This window comes from Neolamprologus brichardi, chromosome 14, assembly GCF_056152115.1.
Source record: "Neolamprologus brichardi isolate AB-2024 chromosome 14, ASM5615211v1, whole genome shotgun sequence".
In the NCBI taxonomy this organism is placed as follows: domain Eukaryota; kingdom Metazoa; phylum Chordata; class Actinopteri; order Cichliformes; family Cichlidae; genus Neolamprologus; species Neolamprologus brichardi.
Genome location: NC_142117.1, coordinates 910,341 through 922,526, shown reverse-complemented (window position 1 = coordinate 922,526; position 12,186 = coordinate 910,341). Strand labels below are relative to the sequence as shown.

General features: G+C 40.8%; 2 protein-coding genes across 2 annotated transcripts in view; one reads left to right on the top strand and one right to left on the bottom strand.

Annotated features, from left to right (window-relative positions):
• LOC148098668 (acyl-coenzyme A thioesterase 11-like) overlaps positions 1–12,186 on the top strand; it is a 175,479-nt gene that overhangs the window by 77,808 nt on the left and 85,485 nt on the right. The window lies entirely within an intron of this gene.
• The window catches only part of LOC148098670 (protein NLRC3-like), a 133,838-nt gene that overhangs the window by 112,968 nt on the left and 8,684 nt on the right, over positions 1–12,186 (bottom strand). Inside the window, exons 7-8 of the mRNA XM_087850556.1 lie at positions 11,953–12,126; positions 11,545–11,718 (exon numbers count right to left, since the gene is read on the bottom strand). Of these exons, the coding sequence (XP_087706682.1) occupies positions 11,545–11,718; positions 11,953–12,126 (348 nt within the window). The remainder of the gene's footprint in view (positions 1–11,544; positions 11,719–11,952; positions 12,127–12,186) is intronic.

Genomic DNA, 12,186 nt, shown 5'->3' with positions numbered 1-12,186 from the left:
CAGAGGAGGACAGCTCGAAGGCGGGCGAGGGACGGGTCCCAGGACGGTCCATCGGCGGTGGAGCTGGCCATCCTGGAGTCCCTAAAGAGGCCACGCCCGTCTCCAACAGAACATTTCCTCCTCGGCCTTGTTCCTGTTCTGGAGAGCATGCCGCCTCAGACACGAGAACTTGTGAAATTTCAAATTTATAAATTAGCTTTTGAAAACAGCACAGCTGTGTTAAATTTGGAAACATTGGACCCTAATGATCAGCAGTTTTCTGATGAGGCAGCAGCTCTCCAGGGCAGAAACAATGTTCTTATTTTTCTCCTCCTTCTCCCTGAGGCTCTTCCACTCCAAGCTGGGTCCTTTTTATTCCTGTCTCTCTGTAAATAGTTACATTTCATATATTAATGTTTAATGTTTTTGTTACTGAATTTATATATTTGTTAAAATAAACATTTATAATGACAAATGTCTCTGTTCTACTACACAGCAAATATTGGCACCCGACTGGACACAAGTAGAATTTATTTCATATTATACTAATGACAAAACATACTAATACAGTGGGATGAAAAGTTTGGGCAACATTGTGAAAAGTAATTATTTTCCTGTACAAATCGTTGGTTGTCACAATAAAAATTGTCAGTTAAATATATCATATAGGAGACACACACAGTGATATTTGAGAAGTGAAATGCAGTTCACTTGATTTACAGAAAGTCTGCAATAACTGTTTAAATCAAGCAGGTGCATAAATTGGCAACACAAAAAAGAGAAATGAAATAAATATTTAGTGTATATGAATGTGTGTGTCTCCTATATGATATATGTAAGTGAAATTTTTCATTGTAACAGCGATTCATACAGGAAAATGATGGTGATGTTAGCTGCTCCTGTCTGCCTCTTTATCACACACAAAGACTGAAATGATTCACAGCCTTGTTTCATCCTTCTGTCAGTGTCACTGACTGTCACTGTGACTGTGGACATACAGCATGGGAAACATACACATGGCTGACACTTTATTAGGTACACAGTGACCACTATCTCAGGTAAACCGGTGACCTAATAAAGTGTATTTAAAGTTACAAAATGTTGTCTCTGTCCAAATATTTATGGACCTAACTGTAGGTCTACTTTTAATGAAACTCTCAACATGACTTATCAGTTATCATTAATGTTCCTGCAAACAGACTCCTTGGAGACCCCCTACGTACTATCCAGCTAGACTAGTGTGTCTGTCCCTGAAAATATTCCTGCATGTGTGATTGTTCATGTCTCATCTGCAGGAAACAAACAGGAAGTGAGTGAAGGACACAGGAAATGTTTCCAGCTCGTCCTCCTCTATCAGACATTCTCTCCATACCTGAGAGTGTCCAGTCTCCAGCCTGGATCCTTCAGTCCAGACGACAGCAGCTTAATTCCTGAGTCACCTGGATGATTGTAGCTCAGGTCCAGCTCTCTCAGATGGGAGGGGTTGGAGCTCAGAGCTGAGGCCAGAGAAGTACAGCCTTCCTCTGTGATCAGACAGCCTGACAGACTGCAGACACACAAAACAACAATCAATCTTTTAAAGATCATTTTCTGTTTGTCACAATAACATCTATCCATTTACATCCATTCAATGTAACTTTATTTAAAAGTGACAATTCCCAACAGACAACAACAGTCGTCTGAAGCTGTTTAACAGTGTAAGGTAACAGCCTCCAATATTAGAGAGAAAGGCCCAAAAACCAGACAATCCACTGTGAGCAGCACTTGGTGATGGTGGGAAGGAAGAACTCCCTTTGACACAAAGATCCTCCCAGTGAAAACAGGCTCCAGGAGGAGAATCTATCAATCAATCAATCTTTATTTATAAAGCACTTTTCATACAAAGATGTAGCACAAAGTGCTTTACATGGTTAAAAGCGGCCCACCCCACTCCGCCCTCCAATTCACTCCCCACACTCTCATTAACATAAACGATCATGGATACATATACCATACCACTGAAAAGCTTCCTCTCCGTGAGTATGTGTCCTGACTTTAGGGACAATCAAAAGGCCAGTACCAGAGGACCTAAGGGTCTGCGAGGGTTCATATGATAAAAACAGATGTGAGAGATAAGAAGGCCCAAGACCATTAAGACATTTAAAAACCAATAAAAGAACTTTAAGATCGATCCTGAAACACACGGGGAGCCAGTGCAGCGATTCTAAAACCGGTGTAATGTGGGCCCGCCCTCTGGTCTTCGTCAGGACACGAGCTGCAGAGTTTTGTAAAAGTTGTAAAGGTGAAATACTCTTTTTGGGGAGACCAGAGAGCAGGGCAGTAATCAATGCGACTGGTAATAAAAGCATGCATCATCATCTCCGTGTTGGCCCGAGAGCGAATAGGGCGGACTCTGGCTATATTTTTTAGATGATAAAATCCAATTTTGTTACATGTTTAATATGTGGGATAAAACCAAGCTCAGAGTCAAAAACAACACCCAGGTTTTTCACTTGTAGTGAAGGACATAGTGAAAATGCCTGTAATTTAGACAAGAGTTTCTCTCTCTGAGCCTCAGGACTGACGATTAAAACTTCAGTTTTGTCCTGGTTAAGCTGTAAAAAGTTTTCTGCCATCCAAGATCTTATATCTAAAATACAGTTAAAAAAGGGCATCCATTGGTCTGGTGTCATCAGGAGACACGGAGATGTACAGCTGAGTGTCGTCAGCGTAACTGTGGAAGTTCACTCCATGCCTCCTGATGACACAGCCGAGAGGGAGCATATACAAATTAAAAAGTACAGGGCCTAAAACAGACCCTTGAGGCACACCACATGTCATTCTATGGATCTTAGAGGAGCATGTATCCATACTCACCATAAAAGTTCTGTCTGAGAGACAGGAAGTGAACCAGTTGTGTACAGCACCTGAGAGGCCCACCATGTGTTTCAGTCTGTTTAAAAGAATAGCGTGGTCTACTGTATCAAAGGCTGCGCTTAGATCCAGCAGCACCAGGACTGAGAGCTTTTGGGAGTCCCAGTTACATCTAAGATCATTTAAAACCTTTAAGAGAGCAGTCTCTGTGCTGTGGTTCACCCTAAATCCAGACTGGAATATCTCCAGGATCTGTCTATCATTCAGAAAGTCATTAATCTGAGTAAAAACAAGTTTTTCTAAAATTTTACTTAAAAATGGTGAGTTGGATACAGGTCTGTATTAAAATCATTACAATCCAAATTGCTCTTCTTCAGAAGGGGCCTCACCACCGCCGTTTTAAAGGCAGCAGGGAAGACACCCAACTGAAGAGAGCAATTCATCATGTATGAAAGCTCAGCTTCAAAAAAATCTACCATGACTGGTTGCAGGGTGAGGGGAAAGAGAAGAGATGAGCTCAGAGAGACACAAAAGTTAAGGACAGTCGTGACATATAAAAGCATCAGGAGTGAAAAGAGGGGAGTGGAGAAGAAAGCAGAGCATCATCAACAGCCTGAGCCTATAGCAGCATCACTAAAGGATGGTTCAGGGTCACCTGATCCAGCTCTAATTATAAGCTTTATCAAAAAGGAAAGTTTGAAGCTGATCTTCAAAGTAGAGAGTGTGTGTCTCCTGAACTCAAACTGGGAGCTGCTTCCACACCAAGTCCAACATAGCCAGGCTGAGTCGTTAGATTAGTCCAAAGTAAAGTCAGAAAATCATTATTTGTGTCACATTTTAGTGGAAATGTACAACAACTGTCCAAAAGTTATTTCTAAATCTGATATTAAACAGTTTAAATGGTGAAAAAAGCTGTAAAGAAAACAGAGTCAATAAAAGCCTCTTTAGAGGGTCACCAGTTTAAAACTCAGACATTTAAACTGGTGATTCTCCTTCTCTGCTCCATTTCCTCTCTAGACTTCCTGTTCCTAGGAGGGATTTGATTGGCTGAACGTCCTTTTAGCCTTTCTTTAGTTCTTTGGGTGCTAATCAAAGAGGTAAACACACGAGTCATGTGACGTGACATAAGTAGCGCTCTGATTGGTTGGGATTGACAAACTATGGTGCTGTTTGCAAGCTTAGCTTTGCAGAGGCAAGAAAATCTCTTAGATAGGGATGATACGCTCCACAGTGACGTTTCCACACTTTGGAGCTTCTGAAGTGCAGATGTTTGGAAATGCTGCTCCAACACGTGGTTCAAACACTCAGATCACGTGACCTCAGCTGCCACAGGTGGCATACCTGCGGCTTCCATGTTAGCGTGTTAGCTTCAACAGGTGGTCAGTGTGAGAGCAGAAGATGATATCAGTGACATCCAAACAAGGAAGGAAGAGACTGTTGAAGGCAGCGAGCTGTGACTGCTGTGAACAGTGTTCTCACACTATTTTCTCCCTGTGTCAACATACATGAGGCTGTTTCAGCTGCAACACACCACAAACATCTTTATACAACTAAATATACTGAGAGCACACTGCTGTGGTTGCTGTGGTAACCATTCATATATCCAGCTGTTTGTGGCCGAGTCTGCTTCCTCATCCTTGGGAAAAACCCTCAAAGTTTGATGCGTTTTTGACTTGAAGCTTTTTGTGATTTGGTTTTATTTGTTGTTCTACACACTGTGAAACAAAGCTAGAAGCCCCTGTGGTGCAGTGGGGGACTCAAACCCAGGACCCAACCTGCTCCAACAACAGTCAGAAGGATTTTATTAAGTCTCATTTTCTGTTCATTAGGAAAACATCAATAATGAAGAGCACATGTTTATAGAGGCACATTCAGACCAATGACAACAGTCCATTCACACTGACCTCCACCTTTTTAAATGTGAGTAAACACATCATGGTTCTGGTGCTGATGTGGTATCTGGGACAGGTGATGATTTTGAACTCAGTCTGAGGTTTGATTACATTGAACCTGCACTGCTTTCTCCTGTTTATGACACATTTATACCCAAAGTCTCAGCTGGATAACAAAGAATGAGGAAAAACACATTTGTTGAGAGAATTGTTAACAAATGTGGTGAGAGTGTTGTAATAGTTACAGACAGAACTATGATTTATTTATTTAAATGCATTCCAGGACGTTTTTTACTCATGTTATGTTGCTTCCACGATGTTATTTTTCTCTCCTACAATGTACGTTACAATTACATTAGCATGACCATTTATCCAAATTAGGCGATGACGTCATTTAGCGGCTTCCAGCAACTTTTAGGACAGCCAATAGCAATTTTCTTTACTGAGGAGTTGGCAACACTGCTAGGAGCAGTGGGTGGATGGCAGCATCATCATGAAGGATCAGTGTGAGAATAAATCATCATCTACAAAGAAAACCAGTCTGAGTGTCTGACGCTCTTGTTAGAAAGACGCAGTCGCAGCTTGTGGGTGCAGTTAGCTGGTTTGCTAGTTAGCTGCTCTGCTAGTTAGCTGCTCTGCTAGTTAGCTGGGAGCTAACTCACTCGAACATTTGATGCTAAACTGTCTAAACTGTGTGAGCAGCATTCATTGCTGCTCTGTGTTACTCTCCAGCCTCTCTTTAACTTAGTCCTCTCAGTTTTTTTCCTCCCTACAAACTAGAAAACCTTCTTTTTCAGCTTCTCCTCCACACCCGAGCTGTGGCTAAGGTGCTACCAGCACGCAGGCTCGGTGTGTCCAAATTCATGGGCTGCATCCTCCTGAGGACGCATTTGTAGACCGATTACGTCACAGCGATGCACCAAAGGCTGTCCAAATTCGTGGACTCCTCCGAATGCAGCCAACAAATGTGTCCTCCTTTTCCCCGAATTTGAAGTAGTAGTTTTCTCTGGTCCCCTCCCCAATCAGACCAGGAGTGACATGTTTAGCCGCATGTTCTCCTTAAATTACTGGCTGTCTGAGTGGTGTCCCAGAAACGATGTGGGCTTCATAGATAATTGGCAAGCCTTCTGGAGGAAACCTGGTCTTGTTAGGAGAGACGGCATCCATCACACTTTGGATGGAGCAGCTCTCATTTCTAGAAATATGGACAAATTTATTAAACCCCCCAAAATATGACTATCCAGAGTTGGGACCAGGAAGCAGAGTTGCAGTCTTACACGCCTCTCTGCAGCTTCTCTCCTCCTGCTACCCCCCCCCCCCCCCCCCCAAAAAAAACCCCATCTCCATAGAGACTGTGTCAGCTTCCAAAAGGACAAAAAACAAACTAAAAACCAGCAACAAACAACTTAAACATAAAAAATCACAAAGAAAGAACAATACAGTATCCACATCTGAACCAAAGAGTAAAACAGTGAAATGTGGATTATTAAATATTAGGTCTCTCTCCTCCAAGTCTCTGTTAGTACATGACTTAATAATTGATCAACAAATTGATTTACTCTGCCTTACAGGAACCTGGTTGAAGAAGGATGATTATGTTAGTTTAAATGAATCAACACCCCCGAGTCATTCTAACTACCAGAAACCTCGAAGCACAGGCCAAGGGGGAGGTGTGGCAGCAATTTTTCACACCAGTCTATTAATTAATGAAAGACCAAGACAGACTTTTAATTCATTTGAAAGCCTGATGCTTAACATTGTCCACCCCAGCTGTGAAACTCAGAAACCAGTCTTACTTGTTATCATCTATCGTCCACCTGGGCCTTACACAGAGTTTCTGTCTGATTTCTCAGACTTTATATCTAATTTAGTTCTCAGCTCAGATAAAATAATTATTGTGGGTGATTTTAACATCCTTGTAGATGCTAAAAATGACAGCCTCAACATGGCATTTAATCTGTTGTTAGACTCAATTGGTTTCTCTCAAAATGTAAAAGAACCCACCCACCACTTTAATCACACTCTAGATCTTGTTTTAACATATGGCATAGAAACTGAACATTTAACAGTGTTTCCTGAAAACCCTCTCCTGTCTGATCATTTCCTGATAACTTTTACATTTACAATAATTGATTAGACAGCAGTGGAGACTACACTTTATTAAAGTAGATGTCTTTCTGAAAGCGCTGTAACTAAGTTTAAGAACATAATCCAGCCACTGTTATCATCGTCAATGCCCTGTATCAACACAGAGCAGAGCAGCTATCTGAACGCTACCCCAACAGAGGTCGATTATCTTGTTAATAATTTCACCTCCTCACTACGTACGACTCTGGATACTGTAGCTCCGGTGAAAACTAAGGTCTCTAATCAGAAGTACCTGACTCCGTGGTATAATTCTCAAACACGTACCCTAAAACAGATGACTCGTAATCTGGAGAGGAAATGGCGTGTCACAAATTTAGAGGATCATCATTTAGCCTGGAGCAATAGTTTGTTGCTTTATAAGAAAGCCCTCCGCAAAGCCAGAACAGCTTACTACTCATCACTGATTGAAGAAAATAAGAACAACCCCAGGTTTCTCTTCAGCACTGTAGCCAGGCTGACAAAAAGTCAGAGCTCTTTTGAGCCAACCATCCCTTTAACGTTAACTAGTGATGACTTCATGAACTTCTTCACAAATAAAGTTTTTATCATTAGAGAAAAAATTACCAATAATCATCCCACAGATGTAATATTATCTACAGCTACTCTTAGTACCACTGATTTTAAGTTAGACTCTTTTTCTCCAATTGATCTTTCTGAGTTAACTTCAATAATTACTTCCTCCAAACCATCATCGTGTCTTTTAGACCCCATTCCTACAAAACTGCTCAAAGAAGTCCTGCCATTAATTAATTCTTCGATCTTAAATACGATCAACCTATCTCTAATAATCAGCTATGTACCGCAGGCCTTCAAGCTGGCTGTAGTAAACCTTTACTCAAAAAAACATCTCTAGACCCAGCAGTCTTAGCTAATTATAGGCCAATCTCCAACCTTCCTTTCATATCAAAAATCCTTGAAAGAGTAGTTGTCAAACAGCTAACAGATCATCTGCAGAGGAATGGTTTATTTGAAGAGTTTCAGTCAGGTTTCAGAGCTCATCACAGCACAGAAACAGCTTTAGTGAAGGTTACAAATGATCTTCTTATGGCCTCTGACAGTGGACTCATCTCTGTGCTTGTCCTGCAAGACCTTAGTGCAGCGTTCGATACTGTTGACCATAATATCGTATTAGAGCGATTAGAACATGCTGTAGGTATTACAGGTACTGTGCTGCAGTGGTTTGTATCATATCTATCTAATAGACTCCAGTTTGTACATGTAAATGGAGAGTCCTCTTCACACACTGAGGTTAATTATGGAGTTCCACAGGGTTCAGTGCTAGGACCAATTCTGTTTACATTATACATGCTTTCCCTAGGCAGCATCATTAGAAGACATAGCATACATTTACACTGCTATGCAGATGACACCCAGCTCTATCTATCCATGAAGCCAGATAACACACAGCAATTAGTTAAACTGCAGGGATGAATGTCTTAAAGACATAAAGACCTGGATGGCTGCTAACTTTCTGCTTCTTAATTCAGATCAAACTGAGGTTATTGTACTCGGCGCTGAAAAGCTTAGAAATACGGTATCTAACCAGATTCTTACACTGGATGGCATTACCTTGGCCTCCAGTAACACTGTGAGGAACCTTGGAGTCATTTTTGACCAGGACATGTCCTTCAACGCACATATTAAACAAATATATAAGACTGCGTTCTTCCATTTGCGCAACATGTCTAAAATTAGAAATATCCTGTCTCAGAGTGACGCTGAAAAACTAGTTCATGCATTTATTACTTCCAGGCTGGACTACTGCAATTCATTATTATTATCAGGATGTCCAAAAAACTCGCTGAAAAGCCTTCAGCTAATCCAAAATGCTGCAGCAAGAGTCCTGACAGGGGCTAGAAAGAGAAAGCAGATTTCTCCTGTTTTGGCTTCCCTTCATTGGCTTCCTGTTAAATCCAGAATTGAATTAAAAATCCTGCCCTTCACATACAAGGTCTTAAATAATCAGGCCCCATCTTATCTTAATGACCTTGTAGTACCATATCACCCTATTAGAGCACTTTGCTCTCGCTCTGCAGGCCTACTTGTTGTTCCTAGAGTATTTAAAAGTAGAATGGGAGGCAGAGCCTTCAGTTTTCAGGCCCCTTTTCTGTGGAACCAGCTTCCAGTTTGGATTCAGGAGACAGACACTATCTCTACTTTTAAGATTAGGCTTCAAACTTTCCTTTTTGCTAAAGCATATAGTTAGAGCTGGACCAGGTGACCCTGAATCCTCCCTTAGTTATGCTGCAATAGATGTAGGCTGCCGGGGGATTCCCATTATGCATTGAGTTTTTCCTTTCCAGTCACCTTTCTCACTCACTATGTGTTAACAGACCTCTCTGTATTGAATCATATCTGTTATTAACCTCTGTCTCTCTTCCACAGCATGTCTTTTATCCTGTCTTCCTTCTCTCACCCCAACCGGTCGCAGCAGATGGCCGCCCCTCCCTGAGCCTGGTTCTGCCGGAGGTTTCTTCCTGTTAAAAGGGAGTTTTTCCTTCCCACTGTCGCCAAAGTACTTGCTCATAGGGGGTCATATGATTGTTTGGTTTTTCTCTGTATCTATGAAGCGCCTTGAGGTGACTTTTGTTGTGATTTGGCAGCCAACAAATGCGTCCTCCTTTTCCCCGAATTTGAAGGATGGGTCGGGTGTGTCCTTCGTGGCCCACCATATCCCAGAATTCATAGCGCAGCCCAGCCAAACTCCAGTTTCTGGTAATGGCGACCGCTACTAAGATTTAAAGTTACTCTTATTAATCTTCCTGGGTCACAAAACTTTTAACATATTTTCAGGCGAGAAAGTGCTTCGACGTTTTCGGAGACGTCTGTTACCCACCAACTCGATAGCTAGCCAAGAGCTCCAGGGTTACTGAAGCCGCCGAGAACGGCACAACTCCCGGCACATTATTTTCAGATCACCGCGGAGTTTCAATTAACAGGTTAAAAGTAATATATAAGTCACTTAGACAACCTAAAAATGCTATTGTTTGGCTTTTTTCACTGTTTTATTTGTTCGTGAGTAAATCGGTTTGGCTGAGATTAAAGTTATTAGATTAGATAAGATAAAATAAAACTTTATTTATCCCCTGGGTGGGTTCCTGCTTGGTTTTTACACAACTGAATAAACGTCAAACAAAAAACTGATTAAACAGAAGTGTGAGATGGTCAACAATTTACGCCAGAGTCCTGTTATATTTTAGATAGCAAGGAGCAGACGGCAGAGTTTATTAAACTCCACAGACAGTGGTGACACCAATCAGAAGGCTAGACCGTCCAATTCCATGGCCGTTTACTTCCGGCCTACCTGACCTGGATGCAGCCCATGAGTTTGGACACGACCACAGTCTTTCTCACTCAACAGTTACACTCGTCACCCAGACTAACAACACTCCACATGTTCACAACTAGGAGGTGCTAAAAGACCACATACAGTGAGATTATCAGTAAATGTCTGCTGTGTCTGACAGTGACTTGAGTTTTTACTAACTGGCTACATGAGCAGGATTAGCTGCAGTTCCATCTTTGTAAAAGAGACTCAGCAGCAGAACCAAACAGAAACATTTCTACTTTTTCTGCAACACATACTGAATGCATGGAGCCTAAACTCCAGTGACAATGAGACACATACAGTGTGACTGCTGTGACTTTACAGCTGGGCCTCATTCACTGACATTAGTCAGATATGACTGAATCTATATCACACTTAAAGCTTTCTGTAAATAAAAGAATCAGTGAAAATGAGGCACTTCAGTTGATTTTAAACAAAAACTCTGAACATAACATGATCCAGACCAGGTTATTGGTTCAGCATCAGTAACTATGGTGATGTAGCCAGGTAAACACAGAGCTAGACAGAGACAAACAATTTATGCCCACAATCACACATTTCCAGTTAACCTTGCATGCATGTTCTTGGACTGTGGGAGGAAGAGTACCTGAAGACAACCCACATAGACCACACTATCACCCCTATTTACAGAATTATAATTTAATTAGATGATAAAGTAATAAATTATTTGGTATTTTAATGAAAATACATTTTAGCAATAGTTTATAAGTCAACAATTATAGTTTAAAAAAAGTGACAAATCAAACAGTCAATAAAATCTTCTACAGCTGAAACTAATGTAGACAATGTCGGGGGAGGAAGTAAAAGTAAAAACCAGAGACGATAACTACCAAAATAAAACGGGAAGTGAATAACATTCAAGCTCACTTTAAGCTCAACAGTCAAATTCTGTTTTGTATTAATCTATTGTTTTGAATATTTGTTTACATTTTATGTTTAAGTGAGGCAATGAGTCATATCACTATAACCAAATATATATTTCATCTTTTCAGTCAGAAATAATCAATTGATCATATTATTATTACTAAATTTTTCTGAAAATCAAATTCTGATATCTGAACAAACAGCTCTGTAAAAACCTTCAGAATACAGGAATCAAACTAGAAGGTTTGGTGGATGAAGCACTGCTAAAATTAAGAATCTGGACTCATAGAAGCAGATGGGACATTTCATTGCAAATGAAAGACAGAAAGTGAACAAATATCACTAAAAACCCCAGACGCTAATTTCTACATTCAGACTTTTTTAAAATCAATTTCCTGTTTATGCAGTAATAGAAATCAGGTTTAACATGATCATCAGTGGAACATTTTAAATCCTGACCTGAGAGTTTCCATTTTACAGCATGGACTCTTCACTCCAGCAGACAGAAGCTTCACTCCTGAATCCTGCAGGTCAGAGTTACTCAGGTCCAGCTGTCTCAGACTAGAGGACTGGGAGCTGAGAGATGAGGACAGCGCTTCATAGCCTCTCTCTGAGAGCTTACAGTGACTCAGTCTGAAAAAATGACAGATAAACATTAAACAAACACTGTTATTAAATTGCAATGAGGTTGCACAAAAGAGCTTTTAGATTTTGCAATAAATCCTGTTTTTTTACTAAGAGTCAACACTAGGAGATGACACTAACATAAAACTATTACAGAAGTTTAACTGACTTTTTTCCCATTTAGTGGCTTCTTATTGGTTAATTCTGTCAATTGATGAAAAGCACAACATAACTTGATCTCACCTCAGAGTATTCAGTTTACAGTGTGGACTTCTCAGTCCTGCAGAAAGAAACTCAACTCCTGGATCCTGTGGGTTGTTGTTACTTAAGTCCAGCTCTCTCAGTGTAGAAGACTGGGAGCTGAGAACTGAGGACAGAGCTTCATACCCTCTTTCAGAGAGATCAGGGACACTCAGCCTAAAAAACAAAAACAAAATAAAAACATAATTTGATAAAAAATAATTGTAACAAACTGTT